Source organism: Lichenostomus cassidix, chromosome 6 (assembly GCF_008360975.1).
Source record: "Lichenostomus cassidix isolate B80296 chromosome 6, HeHo_3.0, whole genome shotgun sequence".
NCBI lineage: Eukaryota > Metazoa > Chordata > Aves > Passeriformes > Meliphagidae > Lichenostomus > Lichenostomus cassidix.
This window is the reverse complement of record NC_139487.1, coordinates 12892001-12907558: the sequence shown is the minus strand read 5'-3', so window position 1 is coordinate 12907558 and position 15558 is coordinate 12892001. Positions and strand designations below refer to the sequence as shown.

Below are 15558 nucleotides of genomic sequence, written 5' to 3'. Positions count from 1 at the left end.
GCTGGGTAGCTGCAGAGTCATCTCAGGTCTCTTTCCTTGCAGATGGATGGGGCCTGAGCATGTGTCTTCCTTTCAGTGCCTTCCACAAGGCTCTTGGCCATGCTCAGCTCTGCCAGACCATTACCTGTGTGTTTGGCTCACCCCATGTGCTGGGTGGGGATGTCAGAGATGAGAATAGCACTGTCCTCAACAGAGCCAAATGCAGGGGATCCTTAACACCACTGGAAAATCCATGTGTGCATCCATGGACTGTCCTGGATAAGTTTCTGCTCTTCCTGGGGACAAGGAGTGAACCTGCCACATGCTGAGCCACCCAGGCTGCCCCTGCCATGCTGGCAGCCCTGCTGTTGTGAGTGGTGAGCTCTCCTCCATGTAGCCCAGCCTGGATGGAAAGCAGAGCCCAGCTTTGCCTCCTCTGATCTGCCAGACCGTGGCTGCCTGGGAGCTGTGCATGGCCACTGGAGGATGGTGAGGTCAATATTGACACCTGCACTTCCAGGAGCACAGACTGAAGTTATGGAAGCAAAGCTGCGTTCCTAGAAAGCTGCTTGGCAGAAGGGACAGGAGGTAGTGAAGGGCAGAGGAATCAGCCCAATTCCCTGGAGCAAAGCTGTGAGAGCAGGCTGCTGAATAGTGACCAGACAGGGCCACATCACCCACTTTGGTCCTGCACAGGGGTCGGCACAGCCCCAAGGGGCTGTGACCAGAACACAAGGGCAGTCTCCTGGCCTGCTGTACCCACTGCCCACAAAACATGCCTCGGTCTTGCTGCTAGTAATTGAATAGAGAGAAGAATTAATTGTGAGTGGGCTGTGTCTCCCCTCCCCGCTCCTCGTTTGCCCTGGGGCTGCCTTGGTGCTGTGGGTAGTGAAGACAAGGTCATTCCCATGTAACACATCCCAATGGGGTTTTGCCAAGTTCCTTCCCTTTGGTGGGTGGGGGCAGGTTAATGGTGAGCAGTGGGATCGCCCCAGGCTGCTCTGTGCTGCTCAGCCATGGAGGAGCTGCTGTTGCCTCTGAAACGCCCCATTAAAGCTGCAGTGAAGGATCAGCAGGCAGGGCTGGGGGCACTGGACCGCAGGGCTGGGAAGGGTGAGGGTGGAGTGGGCTAGTATCCCTCTGGTTTTGTTAGGAAGCCTCCATGTCTTTATTTTGGGGTGGAAAAAGCTGGTTTACTCCCAAGCACCTTCCAGACATGGCTGCAAAGCATTACAGGATCCTGGGATTTGTGCATTTTGGCTCTCTTCATATGGTGCTGGAGCAGAGAGAGATGCTTGGGTATTGGGCAGTGCTTCCTGCACTTCAGTGTCCTCACCTTTGTGTTCCCCAGCCTTTGGCAAAGCCTCAGCCCCACTGCCCATGCTGTCTGTCCCCTTTCACACTCCCCAGGCAACCACTCTGCAGACAGACTGAGCCCTCTGCACCTGCAGAGAGGAGCTCTCCTCGCCCTCTGGCCAGCTCAGTGTTGCCATGTGCTGCTGCAGGTACTGCACTCCTCCATCAGCTGGGATTAGCGCTGTGGTCCTGTCTTTGTCCCTGGCCTGGCAGGAGCAGGGAGCTGTGCCTATTGGCCTCTCTGTGAGCAACAGTGATGTCTCAGTTGCTCCTCCACCTGATAGTTTCCCCTGAAACTATCCTCTAATAGTTCCACCTGAAAGAGGTATTCAAGGCAAAACTCCTGTGGGTGTTTTGCTGGCTTCCCTTCACCCCAAATTCTCCTAGACTCCTCTTATGATATGAACTCCCAGTTTGCTAGGAGCCCTTGTCTCCACTCAGGCCAGTTTGGACTGCTTGCCCTTAAAGCTGTGGTTGGTGCTGTTTTTCTTGTCTGTCTTTCTGAAATAAGGGATGCTAGTGGAGAGATTTCAGGCTGATGTTCCTTGCTGGCTTTGGTCTCCTGTGAGGAGCAGGAGCTGGCACTGCTGTTCCTCATCCTGCACAAGGAAAGGGGTGTATGTGGGCCATTTCTGACCTGGACTGGGCCAGATGGGGATGATGAAGAAGCAGGCAGAAATCTGGATCTGGAACCTGTGTCCTACAGATGTGCTAAGAGTGAAGAGTGAAAGGAGAGAGAAGGGATGGTGCTGGGGTGGCTCTGGATGGGGGTGTGGTGCTGAACATCACAAGAGGAGCTGGAAGAGCTTTCCTCAGCACCTGCTGCTCTTTCTCCAGTCTGATGTACAGTGGCACAGACCTCTCCCAGAGTCTCACACTCCCTCACCTGCTGTCCCTTCCTTCTCAAATCCTCTCCTGGTCTGCTTCCTGTCTTACTACAGTCTAGGCTGCTCCAGGAGCTGCCTCCATACTTCCCAGCTTCCAGGAGGTTCTGTATGGAGTGAGGGAGGTGGGGAAAGTGTGAGAGCTAGCCTGGACCCCAGCCAGGCTGGGACAGACATCTCCGTGTCCTGATTATTTTCTCAGCTCCTGCTCCTTGGTGTTGTCGCCCAATGGCTGCACCTTGGTACCCTCAGCTTTGTGGGAAAGGGGATGGGAGGGTTGCACCTCACATCTCTGCTGTTACTGCTTCATCTGCAGCATTTAACATCCCTGACAAACATAAAACACATGAGCTCTTCTGTGAAGAAAATCACTTCTGTACCTGACCAGTTCAAGCACGGTCTCAGTTGTGCAGACCAGGCCAATGAAGCACTGGGGCAGCAGGACAAGATCTGATGGGACCACACTGGTAGCCTGCTCCAGGAATCACAGCCCAATGGCTTCCTGGAGCTCTGGGGCACAGCAGGTCCCCAAGTCTTTCTGCTACAAGAGGCTTTCTTCCACCACCTCCATAGCAGTTTGACCTGAGGCCCAGCTGGTCTCAGAGCACAGGGCTGGAGTTTCTCTTCTCCCCAGGAGATCCAGACAAGCCATTTAGCCTCAGTGCCTGGCGACGGAGGGGACCCTCAACCCGTGGACCAGGGGGCTTATCTCAGATGGCCTGTGAAGGAGATGACAAGCAGGCAGATTTCCCTTGTGCTGCCTGGCACAGGAGAGAGCCTATCCAAAAAGATTTTTTTACTTAAAAACAAAAGGGGGTGGAGGTGTCACTCTTGATGCAAACACAGGTGGGCTGGGAAGCACCAAGGGAAGAAGGCAAATTCCTCTGTGCAGGCACCTGACTTCCCTGCAAGGAGCAGAATGTGGCCGTGATCAAAGGCAGCAGCAGCAGAGGTGGGATGAGCCCAGCAGCCAAGATGCTGCCTGTCCCTGGCTGCTGTCACCAACCTGCTTGTGTCTCTTCCCTCCCCAAAGGTGGGGTAGGATGGCCTGTGAGGCTTTGGCTGTAGGCCTGAGCATGGCTGACAGGAGAGTCGTCTGTCATCCGCTGTCAGGCGAAGTGTGGCCACCCCTGGGTGATCCCACACCGGCTGGATTTTACAGCCATGACTGGCACTTGAGCCTGTTTGCTGAGGGCAGGGGGCACACGGGACTGCCAGCTCGTGGCTGTCTCTGACCCTGTGCAGGACACCATAAATCTCCCAGTTTAAGGCAGCCTGGACTGTTCTGGACACGGTGCTTTTGAGTAGACTGTGGTGTGCAGGATAGCTTGTGGCCTGATCCTGTACCCACTAGGGGTAAAGTGTAGCTGGCCATTGGCGAAGGAGAGCAGCATCTGGAAAATAGACAGTGCCTAAATTTCCTTGAATTTTTTTGTATATGAAACGTGAGGATCATTTGAATTTAGAGCATCAGGAGTGTTTTGTGCTTCCTGCTCTGGTTTTTCTTGGCAGTGAAGAGATGTGGATATGAGGAACTGCCTCACCTGTGCTGTGGTACATCAGCTGTTCACACAGCTCAGCCTGGAGGGCTCTTCTCCTTACCATGCACTGTACTTATGAGCTGAGTGTGTGAATGTGTCCTGTCCTCCCAGCTCCTGCTTCTGCTGAGCACTTTTCAGTGCCTGTCCTGCCTGTTCCTGTGGTGCTTCTAAATGTTTCCACTTAAATGCAGGAAACCCCCTCAGAAACATCATTAAAACCTTTTGCACAAAAAAAAAAAAAAAAAAAAAAAAAAGGCTATGAAATGAACAAGGGGCTGATTTTTGGGGTAATTTTGACCAGCACATGGCAGTTGTTCATGCTGTACTGTACTGGGTCTGTTAATACTGATGCAGGGGCTGTTTTCTCCTTCAGCCCTGTGGGGTCATCCCAGTGATGAAGCAGTGCCCAGACTCCCCTGCCTGCCTGCAGCACCACTCAGCAGTGAGGATGCTGGGAAAGATCAGGTGAGAACCCTTGGAGGTCCATCCCTAAAGGTGACAGTAGGCAGAGTTTTGGGGTGACATCGTGAGTGTGTGGTGGGGAGAGGTGTTGGTGCACTTGTGTCTAGGGTTGCTGGGTGCCTGAGCAAGGGGGAAGCGCACAAGTTGGGTGTCAGTGTGCACATGAGAGAGAGAACTGTCCCGTGGCTGCAGCTGGCAGTGTCTGTGTGTGAGGCAGAGGGGTGTATTTTGCGGGTAGGGGTAAGCAAAGCAGAGCATGAGTAGCTGTGCTGGCGGTTGCACAGAGTGTGAGGGGTGCAAGTGAGAAAGAGGGGACCTCATGGGAAAGGCTGCACACATGTGCCGGCTGCGTGTGCGTGAAAGGGACTGTGCGGAGTCTGTGCGTGTGTGTGAGGGTTGCGTGCATGTGTGTGCATGCAGGAAGGCTGCACAGGGTGTGCGGGACCGTGTGTGTGTGCGGGAGGGCCATGCACGCGTGTGTGTGAGTGTGTGTGTGTGCTGCGCGGAGGGGCAGCCGCCGCGCTGTCACTCAGGGGCGGCTGACAGGAGCTGCCTCTCCAGCGGCGGCAGATAGCGCTGATTGCTGATTCGAGGAAGCAAAATAGCAATTGTAATTATGGGCTCTGATAAGATAAAGGAGGGCGCGGGGAGCGCGGGGACCGGCAGCGGGGCACGGCCGGCAAATTAGCAGCTGTCACTCAGCGCAGAGCAGGCGGCGCCGGCCCCGGCCCCGGCCAGGTACCGGCCCCGGGGGCCGCCCGCCGCAGCCCCGCCGCAGCCCCCGCCCCGGTGCGCAACAGGTGGCGGGGCCGGGAGGGCCGGGGCTCGCCGGAACAATGCAGCCCTCGGCGGCCCTGCCCGGGCTGTGGGGCTGAGCCCCGTCCCGCCGCCGCCGCCCGGCCCCATGGCCCCGCACCGCCGGCCCTGAGGGCTCCAGCCCGCCCCGCAAGGTAAGCGCCCGGCAGGGATGCTCGCGAAGAAAGCGGGGGTGTCCCGCTCCCCACCCCGGCTGCGGTATTTGCTCAGTCCTCACTCCTTCTCGAAACTCCGGCCCCCTCCATCCCCCTCCTCCGGTAATCCTTTTAATGTCTGGCACGTCCCGGGAGGGCTCGCCCGCCCGCTCCCAATCCACAACGCGCCCGTGGAGCGGCGAGCCCCCAGCGGGGGGAACCGCGTCCTCGACCCACCCTCCGAGCCCTTAAACCCCGTTTTACGGATGGGGAAACTGAGGCACGGGGTGGGGAGGGAGTCCCGCCGGCGACTGGCCGCGGAGCCCGGCCCTTAGCGGCAGCCCCGAGCCCCGGCGACACCTGGCCCGCCGGTCGCTCCGCTTCGGCAGGTACCGCCGGGGCTGGGAGGGGAGCGGGGGTCCGGCTGGGCTTCCCCCGCGGCGGCTGCCGCCCCCCGGCAGCGCCCGCCCCCGCCGTCGGGGCTGCGGGTCGGCTTCGCCTCCCGGGGTGGCAGCGGGGCCGCGGAGCGGGGCGGGGGGCTCCCCGCGGCAGGGGCCGCCGGCCGAGCACCCCGGGGTTGGGCGGGCGGTCGGGCCGCCGGGGCCTTTCCCCTCTATAGCCGCTTGTGCCCTCCTTTCTTTGGGGCGAGGACGTGCCGGCAGGGCGAGAGGAACCGAGGAGCTGAGGCAGCGCCGCGCCCCCCGGGCGCTCTCCGCCGCCGCCGGGCCCCGGGCCCCCGGCCCCGCGTCTGCGCCGCGATGGACCCCTGCTCTTCGCTCTTCAGCTACGTGTGAGTACCGGCAGCCCCAGCCCTCCCGCCCCGCTCCCGCAGCCCCCCCGGCTCACACCTCTCTCCCGCTTTCCCCCCTCCCAGGTTAATGCACTTGTTCGTCCTCTGCCTGCAAGCCCAGGTAAGTGCCCGCTGGGCTGCCCGGCTTTGTTCGCCCCGCGGGGATGGGGGGTGCCCCGCCGCCGCCGAGCGGCTCGGCAGGGACGGAGACAGGGAAGATGGGCAGCTTAAAACCCAGGAGACAAAAGTTGCCTCGTTGTAAAAAGCCGGAGCCGAGGGGGAGCCCACCTTTCCCGGGACGCAAAATAAGGTGCGGGGAACTCGGGCTGAGAGGCAGGGAGTACCGGGATTTCAAGGAAATGCGCAGGGTTATCTTTAAGCAGCTTTAATTCCCGTTCCCCCGACCTCTAAATACACTGTGGATACCCCCATTCCTCTCCTCCGTTTTTTTTCCTTCCTATGTTGCTTCCTCCAAAAAAGTAAAGCAGAATTAAAAGGAGGAAAAGGAACCTACGAAAGCCTTAGCAAAAAGCGCAAGTTTTGATTCAGCTTAAAAGCGTCAGACTTTAGCATCGCTGGTTTGTATCGGCAGAGACAGAAGTGACAAGAATAGATTAAACATCCCGGGCAGAGCTTGTGCAACACCCGCATACCAGCAGGCACGCGTCGCTGGGAGCGGTGCGCCTCCAAACCGGGGTGAAGCCTCCCCCTTCCCCCTGAGATCACAGGTGCAGAAGCTTTGTTTAAAATGCCCTTTAAGCTACTTTTTTATTATTATTATTTTCCTGGAAGCTTGGGGGGAAAAAATGGAGTTTCCAGCTGAAAAGTGAAGGGAATGGAGCACTGGGAGTGTGCAGTTGTATAAAAACATAGCTGTAATATTTTGGAGTATGAGATGGAGACCAAATAGCAGCATGGCTAATGACCTCTCCTCCACATGGTACCCTCATCAGAGCTGGGGAGAGAATCCTGCTGCATTATCCAAAACCCATCTATAGGAAACACACATGCACAGGCAGAAGCAGAGGGAGAGAGATGACATTGTCAAGGGGAGATATCTCTATAAAGCTGGCTTTGGGAGAGCAGCGGCTTTTGCTTTTATTGTGGTTTTCTGTTGTTGTTTAAGACAGGAGGAAATCTTCCCATTTGACGTGGGGGTGGTGGGGGGTAGTCCCAGCCTTCTGATGTTGAAAGGAGTGATCTCCTAACATTTGCTCAGAATACATCTTTATAAATGTCAGGGAGCAGCGAAACTTTCCAGACTTAAAAGAGGGATTTGAGACAAGGGGGGAAAAAGACTTCTGTGCCAGCTCGCAAGCCGGGGCTGAGGGGGGGAGCAGGTTTGGCCGCTCATGAAAATCATTTAAAGCCCAGGAGCAGCGGTGTCGGGTTTGGAGAGGATGGGCTCAGCTGCGGCTCTGGGGCTGACGGGTTTGGTGCGCCGGGGCTGACCCTGTGCCGGCACCGAACAGCTGACTGGGGATGAGGGCTGCGTTTGCATGGGTAGCATGTTGGTAGCCTTGGGTTATTATACCACTAAATACCTGGGCTGGGGTATGGTTTTCTTGTAATTCTTATACCCCATTGCTCTACCGTCTCTGTGGACTTTGTGCTTGAAGAGCTTAATAACTGGGGTGTTTGGGAGCAAATAAAGAACCTGAGACCCAGAAGAAAGACAGCTGCCGAAACTGAGGGGGTATGTGCCCGGGGCAGCTGGAGCAGCAGTATGCTCCTGCAGAGGTGAGAGAGGTGTGGGACGAAAGCATCAGCCCCTTGAGATGGCAACTTAGTGCCATCCCACATGTCCCACCTCGATCCCCTCCAGCTCCCAGCCTTGATGCCCATCTCAAGGTACACCAGTGCCAGTCAGGACCCACTGAGTCCTGGAGGGGCCTCTGGGGTCACCAAGCCCTGTACTCCTGAGCCACCTGCACCTCTGCTTAGAGAGTGTCTGGAGTGGACACAGCTCTGTACAGGGCTCTGGTCACTGTGTCCTGGAGCTTAATGCTCCTTCTCTGGGAGAGATTTTGATGGCACAGGAGGCACTGCCGCGGTCCTGGCTCCTGCCTCCCTGTAAAGCCCAGCTGGAGGCTGGCAATCTCGGCTCAGCCCATTTGCCCCGCTGAGGAGTAGAGATTATAATGGTGTGTTGTATATTTTTTAATTTCCTAAAGGTAACTGTTCAGTCCCCACCTAATTTTACACAGCATGTGAGGGAGCAGAGCCTGGTGACAGATCAGCTCAGCCGGCGGCTTGTCCGTACCTACCAGCTGTACAGCCGGACCAGCGGGAAACATGTGCAGATCTTGGACAACAAGAAAATCAATGCGATGGCAGAGGATGGGGATGTGCACGGTAAGGACACACGATGTGGGCAGGCGAGGGGGGAGCTGGGGAGGTGTTCGCAGCCCAGCGCGGCGATTGATGATTTCCGTCCTGTTTGTTAGCCAGAAATCGTTAAAATCGTTCGGCTTGTGGGGGCTTGTAAAAGGAGAACATAAGGGTCAGTAATCAGCAGCTGTGTGATTCAAGGTGAGGGCAGGTTCCCTGTGCCAAGGGAGGGGACCAGTTCTTGAAGGATAGGCTATGCTTCTTTCCTTTTAATTCTTGGTTTGCACCTGACTCAGAGGGCTCTGGGCTGTGGCATCCTGAGCGTCATCAGTCATTTCACCCCTGCTTTTTGTAGGGATGGGAATCCCTGAGACTTTCTTTTGAAACAGAAATGGAAAGTAAATTTGAAATAGAAGAGGCAGGGAGGAGAAAGGGGGAATGGCTGCTCTGGAAGCCTTCCTTGAACTAGGACTGTCTAAAGTGGCATTTTCCTGATATAGTCCCATCCCTTCCTTCTCAAAACAAATCCTGAGCAGGGCATCAGCGAGGCAGTCAGCCGCAGGCGAAGATGCTGCAGCGTCTCCAGAGACAAAGCAGGGACTCTGCAAGCATGAGAGGCTGTGCTCTGCCACAGCCCCTCTGCATCGCCCCGGCACCCCCTCCCCAAAACCTCCACCCTCTCCAGGGCAGGGGGACCGGTCCCTCTGCTGGGGATTCTCCAAGCCCAGATACTTTGGTGGTGTGAGCTACTGACACTTTGGGACGGTCAAATGCGGCGCAGGGGTCAGTGGGGCCAGCGAGCCCCGGCACGGCCGCAGGAGTGGCTGTGGGAGGCCTGATCCTGCGCCCAGGGCAGGGAAGTGCCTGTGCTCCTTCTGTTGTATGTAGGGATCACAACTGTTTTTGTTTGGTATTAGCTGCAATTTCCCTTTCTTGCTCGGGTAGATTAGTAGAAACAATTTTTTTCCTTTACCTTTCTGGTTTTTGAGGGCTTTTTCTTCATTTTGATTTGGCTGAAAATTTCACGCTGGACATTATCAGTGCAAGCAGAGTGCAGGTTCCATGTGATATTCCATACATCCAGATTTAATGTTGTAAATGAATTATTCCCATCCCGAAGCAGTTCTAGCTTGAAAGGGCAGTAGCTAATTTCCCAAGCAAAAAAAAATTATCCCATCTTGTTTTAGACCTCTAACGCCTGGATTTTGAAAAAACAGTTAGTGCATATTTAAATAACAACCAGGTTTAAATAAGGCCAGAAGGAGGGGACTGGTGGTGGCTTGAAAAACTCTATTAAAATGTAATAAAAAAAGGTTAAGCATTTGAAGAGCTAAGGAGGAAAATGAAGACTGATCTAAACCAGAAAGAGAACAAGCAGTTTTTCAGATGTAAAGTTTTAAAAGAGTTGCAAGTCTGTAAATGTTAAAATAGAGGTTCAGGATTGTTCTGTATGAATCTCTAGGGAGGCCCCCATGTCTGGAAGAACTATTAAAACGCTTCTTACTTTCACCTTTTTTAACATTTCCTGAATACTTTCTCCTCTTCGCAGTCCAGTTGGGGGATCAAGTGTGTCTCGCTGCATTTTTTCAGCATTTACGTAGCCACTTTCCCTTCAAAGTTTGAGCATGAAACATAATTTTACTGGGATAAATCTGTCACTTAAATGAAAGAATAGAGTTGAAAACGTTAAGCCTCCCCCCACTCCCCAAAAGATGGAGCACAAAAAAAACCTCCCCCCAAATGTTATTTAGAAATCCACTTTTGCAGCAGAGATCTCCCTCCCCAAGCCCTTCCTTCTGCTTTTTTTTTTTTTTTTTGGTCTCATTTTTGGGGGTGGGCGTGTAAACGGGGTTGATTTATTTTTGCAGATGACTCTTTTCCCCACGCTGACATTTTTACAGCCGACTTAACATCGAGTCCGGCGTTTTCAGTTATTTGTCTTAATTGTCAATATTTGATTGACTTTTTTTAATTCTAAGGGAAGGCGGGTGGCCGGTGCAGCCCAGCTTGTCCCTCCCAGGCCGTGTCTGCCACCAAGAAACTACTGCCAGCTGCAGCCTGGACTCGACCCCATGAGCGGCTGGGGACACCAGCACAGCTCTCTGCCCATTTGCTGGTTTTTGTCTGTGCCCAGGGTTTTGTGTTGGTTGGGGCTGGAGTTTGCAGGGTTCACGAGTTGCCTGCAAGAGTCTAGGGGTGCAAATCCCTGGGGCCAGGTTGTCTTCATCCTCTGTGGATGAGGGGGCTGGAGTGACACACGGGCTGGGCTCGTGCAGGGCAGCAAACCCGTCTGGTGGCTGTAAATCACAACTGCCCTTTGGGGAAAAAGAAAAAAGGGTCCAAAAGAGAAGCAATGTGCATCTTTAAAGAAGGGTTTTGTGCTTGCTGGGGCCAAGGCCTCCCTGCTCCCTCCCTCTCTCCCTCTTCATCCCTCCCTCCCTCCCAGCTCTTTCTATCTCTCAGAGAGAAAAATCAATTCTCCTCAAACCTTTTACTGCCTCCAAGATCAATTCCCCCCCTTTCCCCAATATAGATAAATAGGGGGTCACTGTCTCAGTGCTTTGTTTGCAGAGTGCCATTGCTCCCATGGGTGGTTTTGGGGATGCTAGGTGCTTGTCAAGCTCTGAGCATTGGTGTCAGCACACCCTGGAGTTGGCTCTTTCCAAAATTCTTGTCTCCGAGTTCAACCTGTGCCGGAGTAGGGGGATGTGAGTGCACAGTAGCTTGGGGATGAGAGATGCTGCAGGGTGGTGTTGACAGGAGGGGGTGCAGGGAGGGGGTGCCTGCATGCACATCAAACTTGGCTGGCCTGACAGCACCAAATCAGCCAGCCCCAGCAAATCTGGGGACAATCTTTCCATTAGTCAGTTCAGTTGCTGCCAGCACTGCCTGCTTGCCATCCCCACCCTTGGTGCCATTGACCTCAGCAGCATCCATCATGAGACGGATGCAGGATCATTGCAGAGATAGGGACGCTATCTGCACCTAGCCCAGAGTGTGATTTAGGCTCACTTTATCTTGTGTGTGTACTCACAGCTTCCTTCTGCCATTCAAAGCATCCTCCTGCATAGCCTCCCACTCCAGAGCCACATTGCTGCCCTCACTGGGGCTTGCTGGAGGCTGAGCATCCTGGGGTAGAGATGTGCAAGCTGCAGTGAACCACAGTCCTGAGGAACTGAGCAGCCCTTTTACAGAGATCAGAGAGGATAAATAAGGCACCAAGGGACTTAAACCCATCATAAGGGTGTAGGCTTGGAATATTTTTGACCTGTACTCTGATTGCCTTGTTGGATAGCACTTATGGTACTATAGGCTGATGCTGGGCAAGAGATGATGGGACAGTCACAGCTAGTTTTTCAGTGCCGTGGGGAATTCTTTGAGGCTTGGCATAGCACAGACCTTTAGAGGTGTGAACAGGTAGTCACCATCCCCATCGAGGCCTGCCCTGGGGACAGCAGGTGCAGGACTGGGAAGAAGGATGTCCTGTCCCCATCCTCCCCCTTCCCTGGGGACGGATGGGCTTTGGGGCTTGGGTTCCCAGGGTGAAGGCAGGGAGGGAAGGTGACAGGTCTATTTATAGGCGGCCCATCGACCCGGCGATTTGCATAGCTCCTTCGGAAGTCGATCGATGCCTCCATTAAAAAACTGAGACCAAATCAATACGCCCTCTCGACTCGTGCAAAGGTGAAAGGCATTAAAAGGGTGGCTGTACCCTTCACGCCTCCCCTGCCAGCTGCAAAGTCACTGCTCCTCCTGCAGCCCTGGCCTGGCAGAGGGATGTGGAGTGGTGTCCCCTGGGCTGGGGACAGCTGGCAGCACTCTGTGCTCTTCCAGAAGGTGCCTGCCTGTTTCTTGCCCACAGGCACACCCAGACCTGCCTCGGTTTGCAGGGCAGCTGCCTTGTTCCCTGCCAACCAGCGTGTGCCCTGCTTGCTGCCCTGCCTCCATCTGGGACACCTCTGTGGCACCTGAACCACTGAGCCCCGTGGAGCTGGGTAAAGCAGAGCTGCTCCCCACCCAGCAGAGCTCAAGGTGGCAAAAGGACATGTCCGAGGTCATGCAGGGACATAGGGGCAAGTTAAGGTGGGGGACAAGGCTGTGTCTTGCTGGGTGCATTGCTGGGATCTCCATACCTGTGCCAGCCCTATCCTGCAGCCCCTCTGACATCCCTCCCTCTCTCCTCCCTGCTTCTCTCCCCAGCCAAGCTCATCGTGGAGACAGACACCTTTGGGAGCCGCGTGCGTATCAAGGGGGCAGCCACAGGTTTCTACATCTGCATGAACAAGAAGGGGAAGCTGATTGGCAAGGTAGGGTGCAAGGACTTGGGCAAGGCAGGGAACTGCTGGGGACGTGGAGCAGGGACTGCCAGGAGAGGAGCTCTGACCTGATACAGAGCTACCTGTGTGGTGGGGAGGCGACATGGGGGCTCAGCCAGCACTGCCTTTTGGGGGCAGGGGGACAAGCCATCCTGCAGCCTGAGGGGGAGCAAGGGAGGTGGGCGGGTGCCCTGTGGGGCACATTCCTTCTATCTCTCCGAACAAATAGGCGGATTGCTGCTCTATTCTCCACGATTACATGGTACAAGTGCCAGGAATGTTAAGATGCTCCATGGGGCTGGCCCCAAGGCCAGACCCCACCACCCGCTGGTTTGTCATGCTGCTTCTGTGCCTTGATGCCCCTTCCCGGGATGGGGGGGGCTGGATGTGCAAAATCTCTCCAGAACAGTGATTATCTGCAAGGATTTTCCGTGGCAGCTGCTTTCTGGGGGCTGCCTGATGTGGGTCCCTCCCTAGTCCTGCTACAGCCCATAATGGGGGGAGCTCAGTGGACACTGTCACCACTGACTTCATGTCTCTTCTGCTGCTCAATGCTCCTTGATGCCCCTCCTATATTAAAGACCCCAGTGGGACAAGATGGTTGGGTGAATTGAGATGGAGAGTTTGCTTTTAGTTATGTCCAGGCACAGATGGAGGCAAAAGTTCCCTGATGGGTGTGGTGGAAGTGAAGGCTGGGACCAGCTGCACTGGTGCAGAAGCTGCAATGAGCAGTGTTTGTGCCACAAGGCCTGCTCCCTGCAGCTTATTAAGGAAAAGCAGATTTTTGGGCAATTCAGACCTGTGGGAGAAGCGAGCCTTTGGCTGCCCACAAGCACTACAACCCTGCCGCCACATCAGTCAGTCCCATGCAGGGCAGTGAGAAGCAGCCCTCTGAGCAAGTGCCTGTAGCTTAACTCTCTGCTTCTGTCCCCTTCTCAGAGCAACGGCAAAGGCAAGGACTGCGTGTTCACGGAGATCGTGCTGGAGAACAACTACACGGCGCTGCAGAACGCCAAGTACGAGGGCTGGTACATGGCCTTCACCCGCAAGGGCCGCCCGCGCAAGGGCTCCAAGACCCGGCAGCACCAGCGCGAGGTGCACTTCATGAAGAGGCTCCCCAAGGGCCACCAGACCACCGAGCCCCACAGACGCTTTGAGTTCCTCAACTACCCCTTCAACCGGAGAAGTAAAAGGACTAGAAACTCCAGCTCCAGAGCGGGACCTTGATGTGCCTGCTCCTGCCCCCTCTGCCTGCATCTCTCCTGGAGGATGCTCCTCTGAGCTTGGTTGGACTATATGTAGAGACTTTCCCATATGGGTATTAAAACAGAAAAAAAAGGGAGGGGGGGAGGATAAAAAAAAATACCTGCTTTAGTTGTTGATACTTTTGGGGGGTAGTTTGGTTTTTACAAAAAAGAAAAAAAGTGAAAAAAAAGAGAGAGGCTCTATTTTTGTACTCCAGCTTTAAAAATAATGAAACATTCAAAGACTGGTGAAGGGAGAAGAGCTCTTCACTTAGAAATGTTCTAGTCTGTTTGGGGTTGCGCTTTATTTTGTAATTTTTTTTTGTAGCTCTAGGGGGAAAGGAGTTAAAAAATCATGTTTAAAACAAACAAGCAAAAAACCATGGAAATACAAATCTGGAAGCAATGTGCTACTTAAATGAACTGAGCTAATGCTATGCTTGCCGGAGAAGATGGAGAGGCTGGAAAACAGCTAAGGGGAGGGGCTTTATTTTAGAGGTGGTTGGAGGTCTCCTGGGTGGTTTCTGCAGCCTGGGTGATTGTGGGGGCACTGCCTGTGGGGGCTGACTGTGACACCCGGGGTGAGGACCCCTGGATGCTTTCTTTCCTTGGATGTGCCTACTTCTTTGGCTGAGCAAGGGTTGCTGGAAGTCACTTGCATCCTTCTGAGAACGCTGCTGGCTTCACAACTCTCAACTTACTTTTTTTCTCAGGAGGGGACAGGGGTGATGGATTCCCCAGAGAAAGTCCTGAACTGACTTGGTACCTCTTACCCATGGTAGCATCTTTGGCATTTGGTTTGTTTTAAAGTACTAAGGTACAGCTGCCATGGGGCAGGCTGGTAAAACTGGTATTATTTTTTTCCCCATGTGGAAAATGTGAACTTCTCGGCAAAAATGGATATTTTTTTTTCTGTCTATATTTTTTTATCAGGTGCAAGTTTTCATCCATGAAATTAAACAAAGTTTACAAATTATTGTGGAGCCACTTCAGGCTGTTTTGTCGTAATATTCAGTATCTTGTCTAATAGTTGGTGCTTCTGTTGTCAACCATCTCTTCCAGGTTTCCTCTTTGATAAGAAATACTGCCGTCCTTGTCCCCCTAGGAAAGGAGGGGGTTTCTTTCAAAATTTCTGTGTTGACAGAAGCCAAATTTTCTATTTAGAAAAAAAAAAAAAAAAACCAACCCCAAAGGAAACATTAAATCTCTTGAGTGAACATCCTCAGCCAGCCCTGTTCTGCACATGCTGCCCTGGGACTGTGACTATCTCCAAAGGGTTAAACCAATTATTCTTCAGGGGGAGGGCAAACAAAGACACTGGATAGCAGCCAGAACCAGGGGTGATTTTCATCCAATCTTTTTTGATTGTTTGGGTTTTTTTCCTGTTTCCTTGAGGATTTTTGTTTTGTTTTGGTTGTGTACAAATTGAATATGAAATGACTGAAATATTTATTTAATATGTGCATTAAAAGTTTGTATTAGTCTAACTGAGCCTGATGCTTTCCAGGGAGGGGTTGGGGCTGGAGAGACATGGTGGAGAGGGGTGAAAGAGGATGGCAGTGAGGTGCAGGATAGGGCTGAGGCAGCTGGTTGGTGCAATTTCCTTCCCAAGGGAGAAGCTGGGGAAAGTGGGAGACTTGGACCCACATGAGTCTCATGGAAATCATGGTTTTCCTTGCAGCAAATTCCAGGTTTAATGTGCAGA

At 53.9% G+C, this 15558-nt stretch overlaps 1 protein-coding gene across 3 annotated transcripts; it reads left to right on the top strand.

Moving 5' to 3' along the window:
* Positions 1–4749: 4749 nt before the first annotated feature.
* FGF8 (fibroblast growth factor 8) lies at positions 4750–15340 on the top strand. 3 transcript variants are annotated; one of them, XM_085065007.1, is made up of 6 exons: positions 4750–5172; positions 5822–5962; positions 6047–6083; positions 8170–8317; positions 12494–12600; positions 13549–15340. In XM_085065007.1, exons 2-6 carry the CDS (start codon positions 5931–5933, stop codon positions 13834–13836), a joined length of 612 nt encoding a protein of 203 aa, XP_084921133.1. In that variant the 5' UTR covers positions 4750–5172; positions 5822–5930; the 3' UTR covers positions 13837–15340. The 3 variants fall into 3 exon arrangements, with proteins under 3 accessions (XP_084921133.1, XP_084921131.1, XP_084921132.1); XM_085065005.1 differs by having other exon boundaries at positions 4754–5172; positions 8137–8317; XM_085065006.1 differs by lacking the exon at positions 4750–5172 and adding an exon at positions 5308–5561 and having other exon boundaries at positions 8137–8317.
* The last annotated feature ends 218 nt before the right edge of the window (positions 15341–15558 follow it).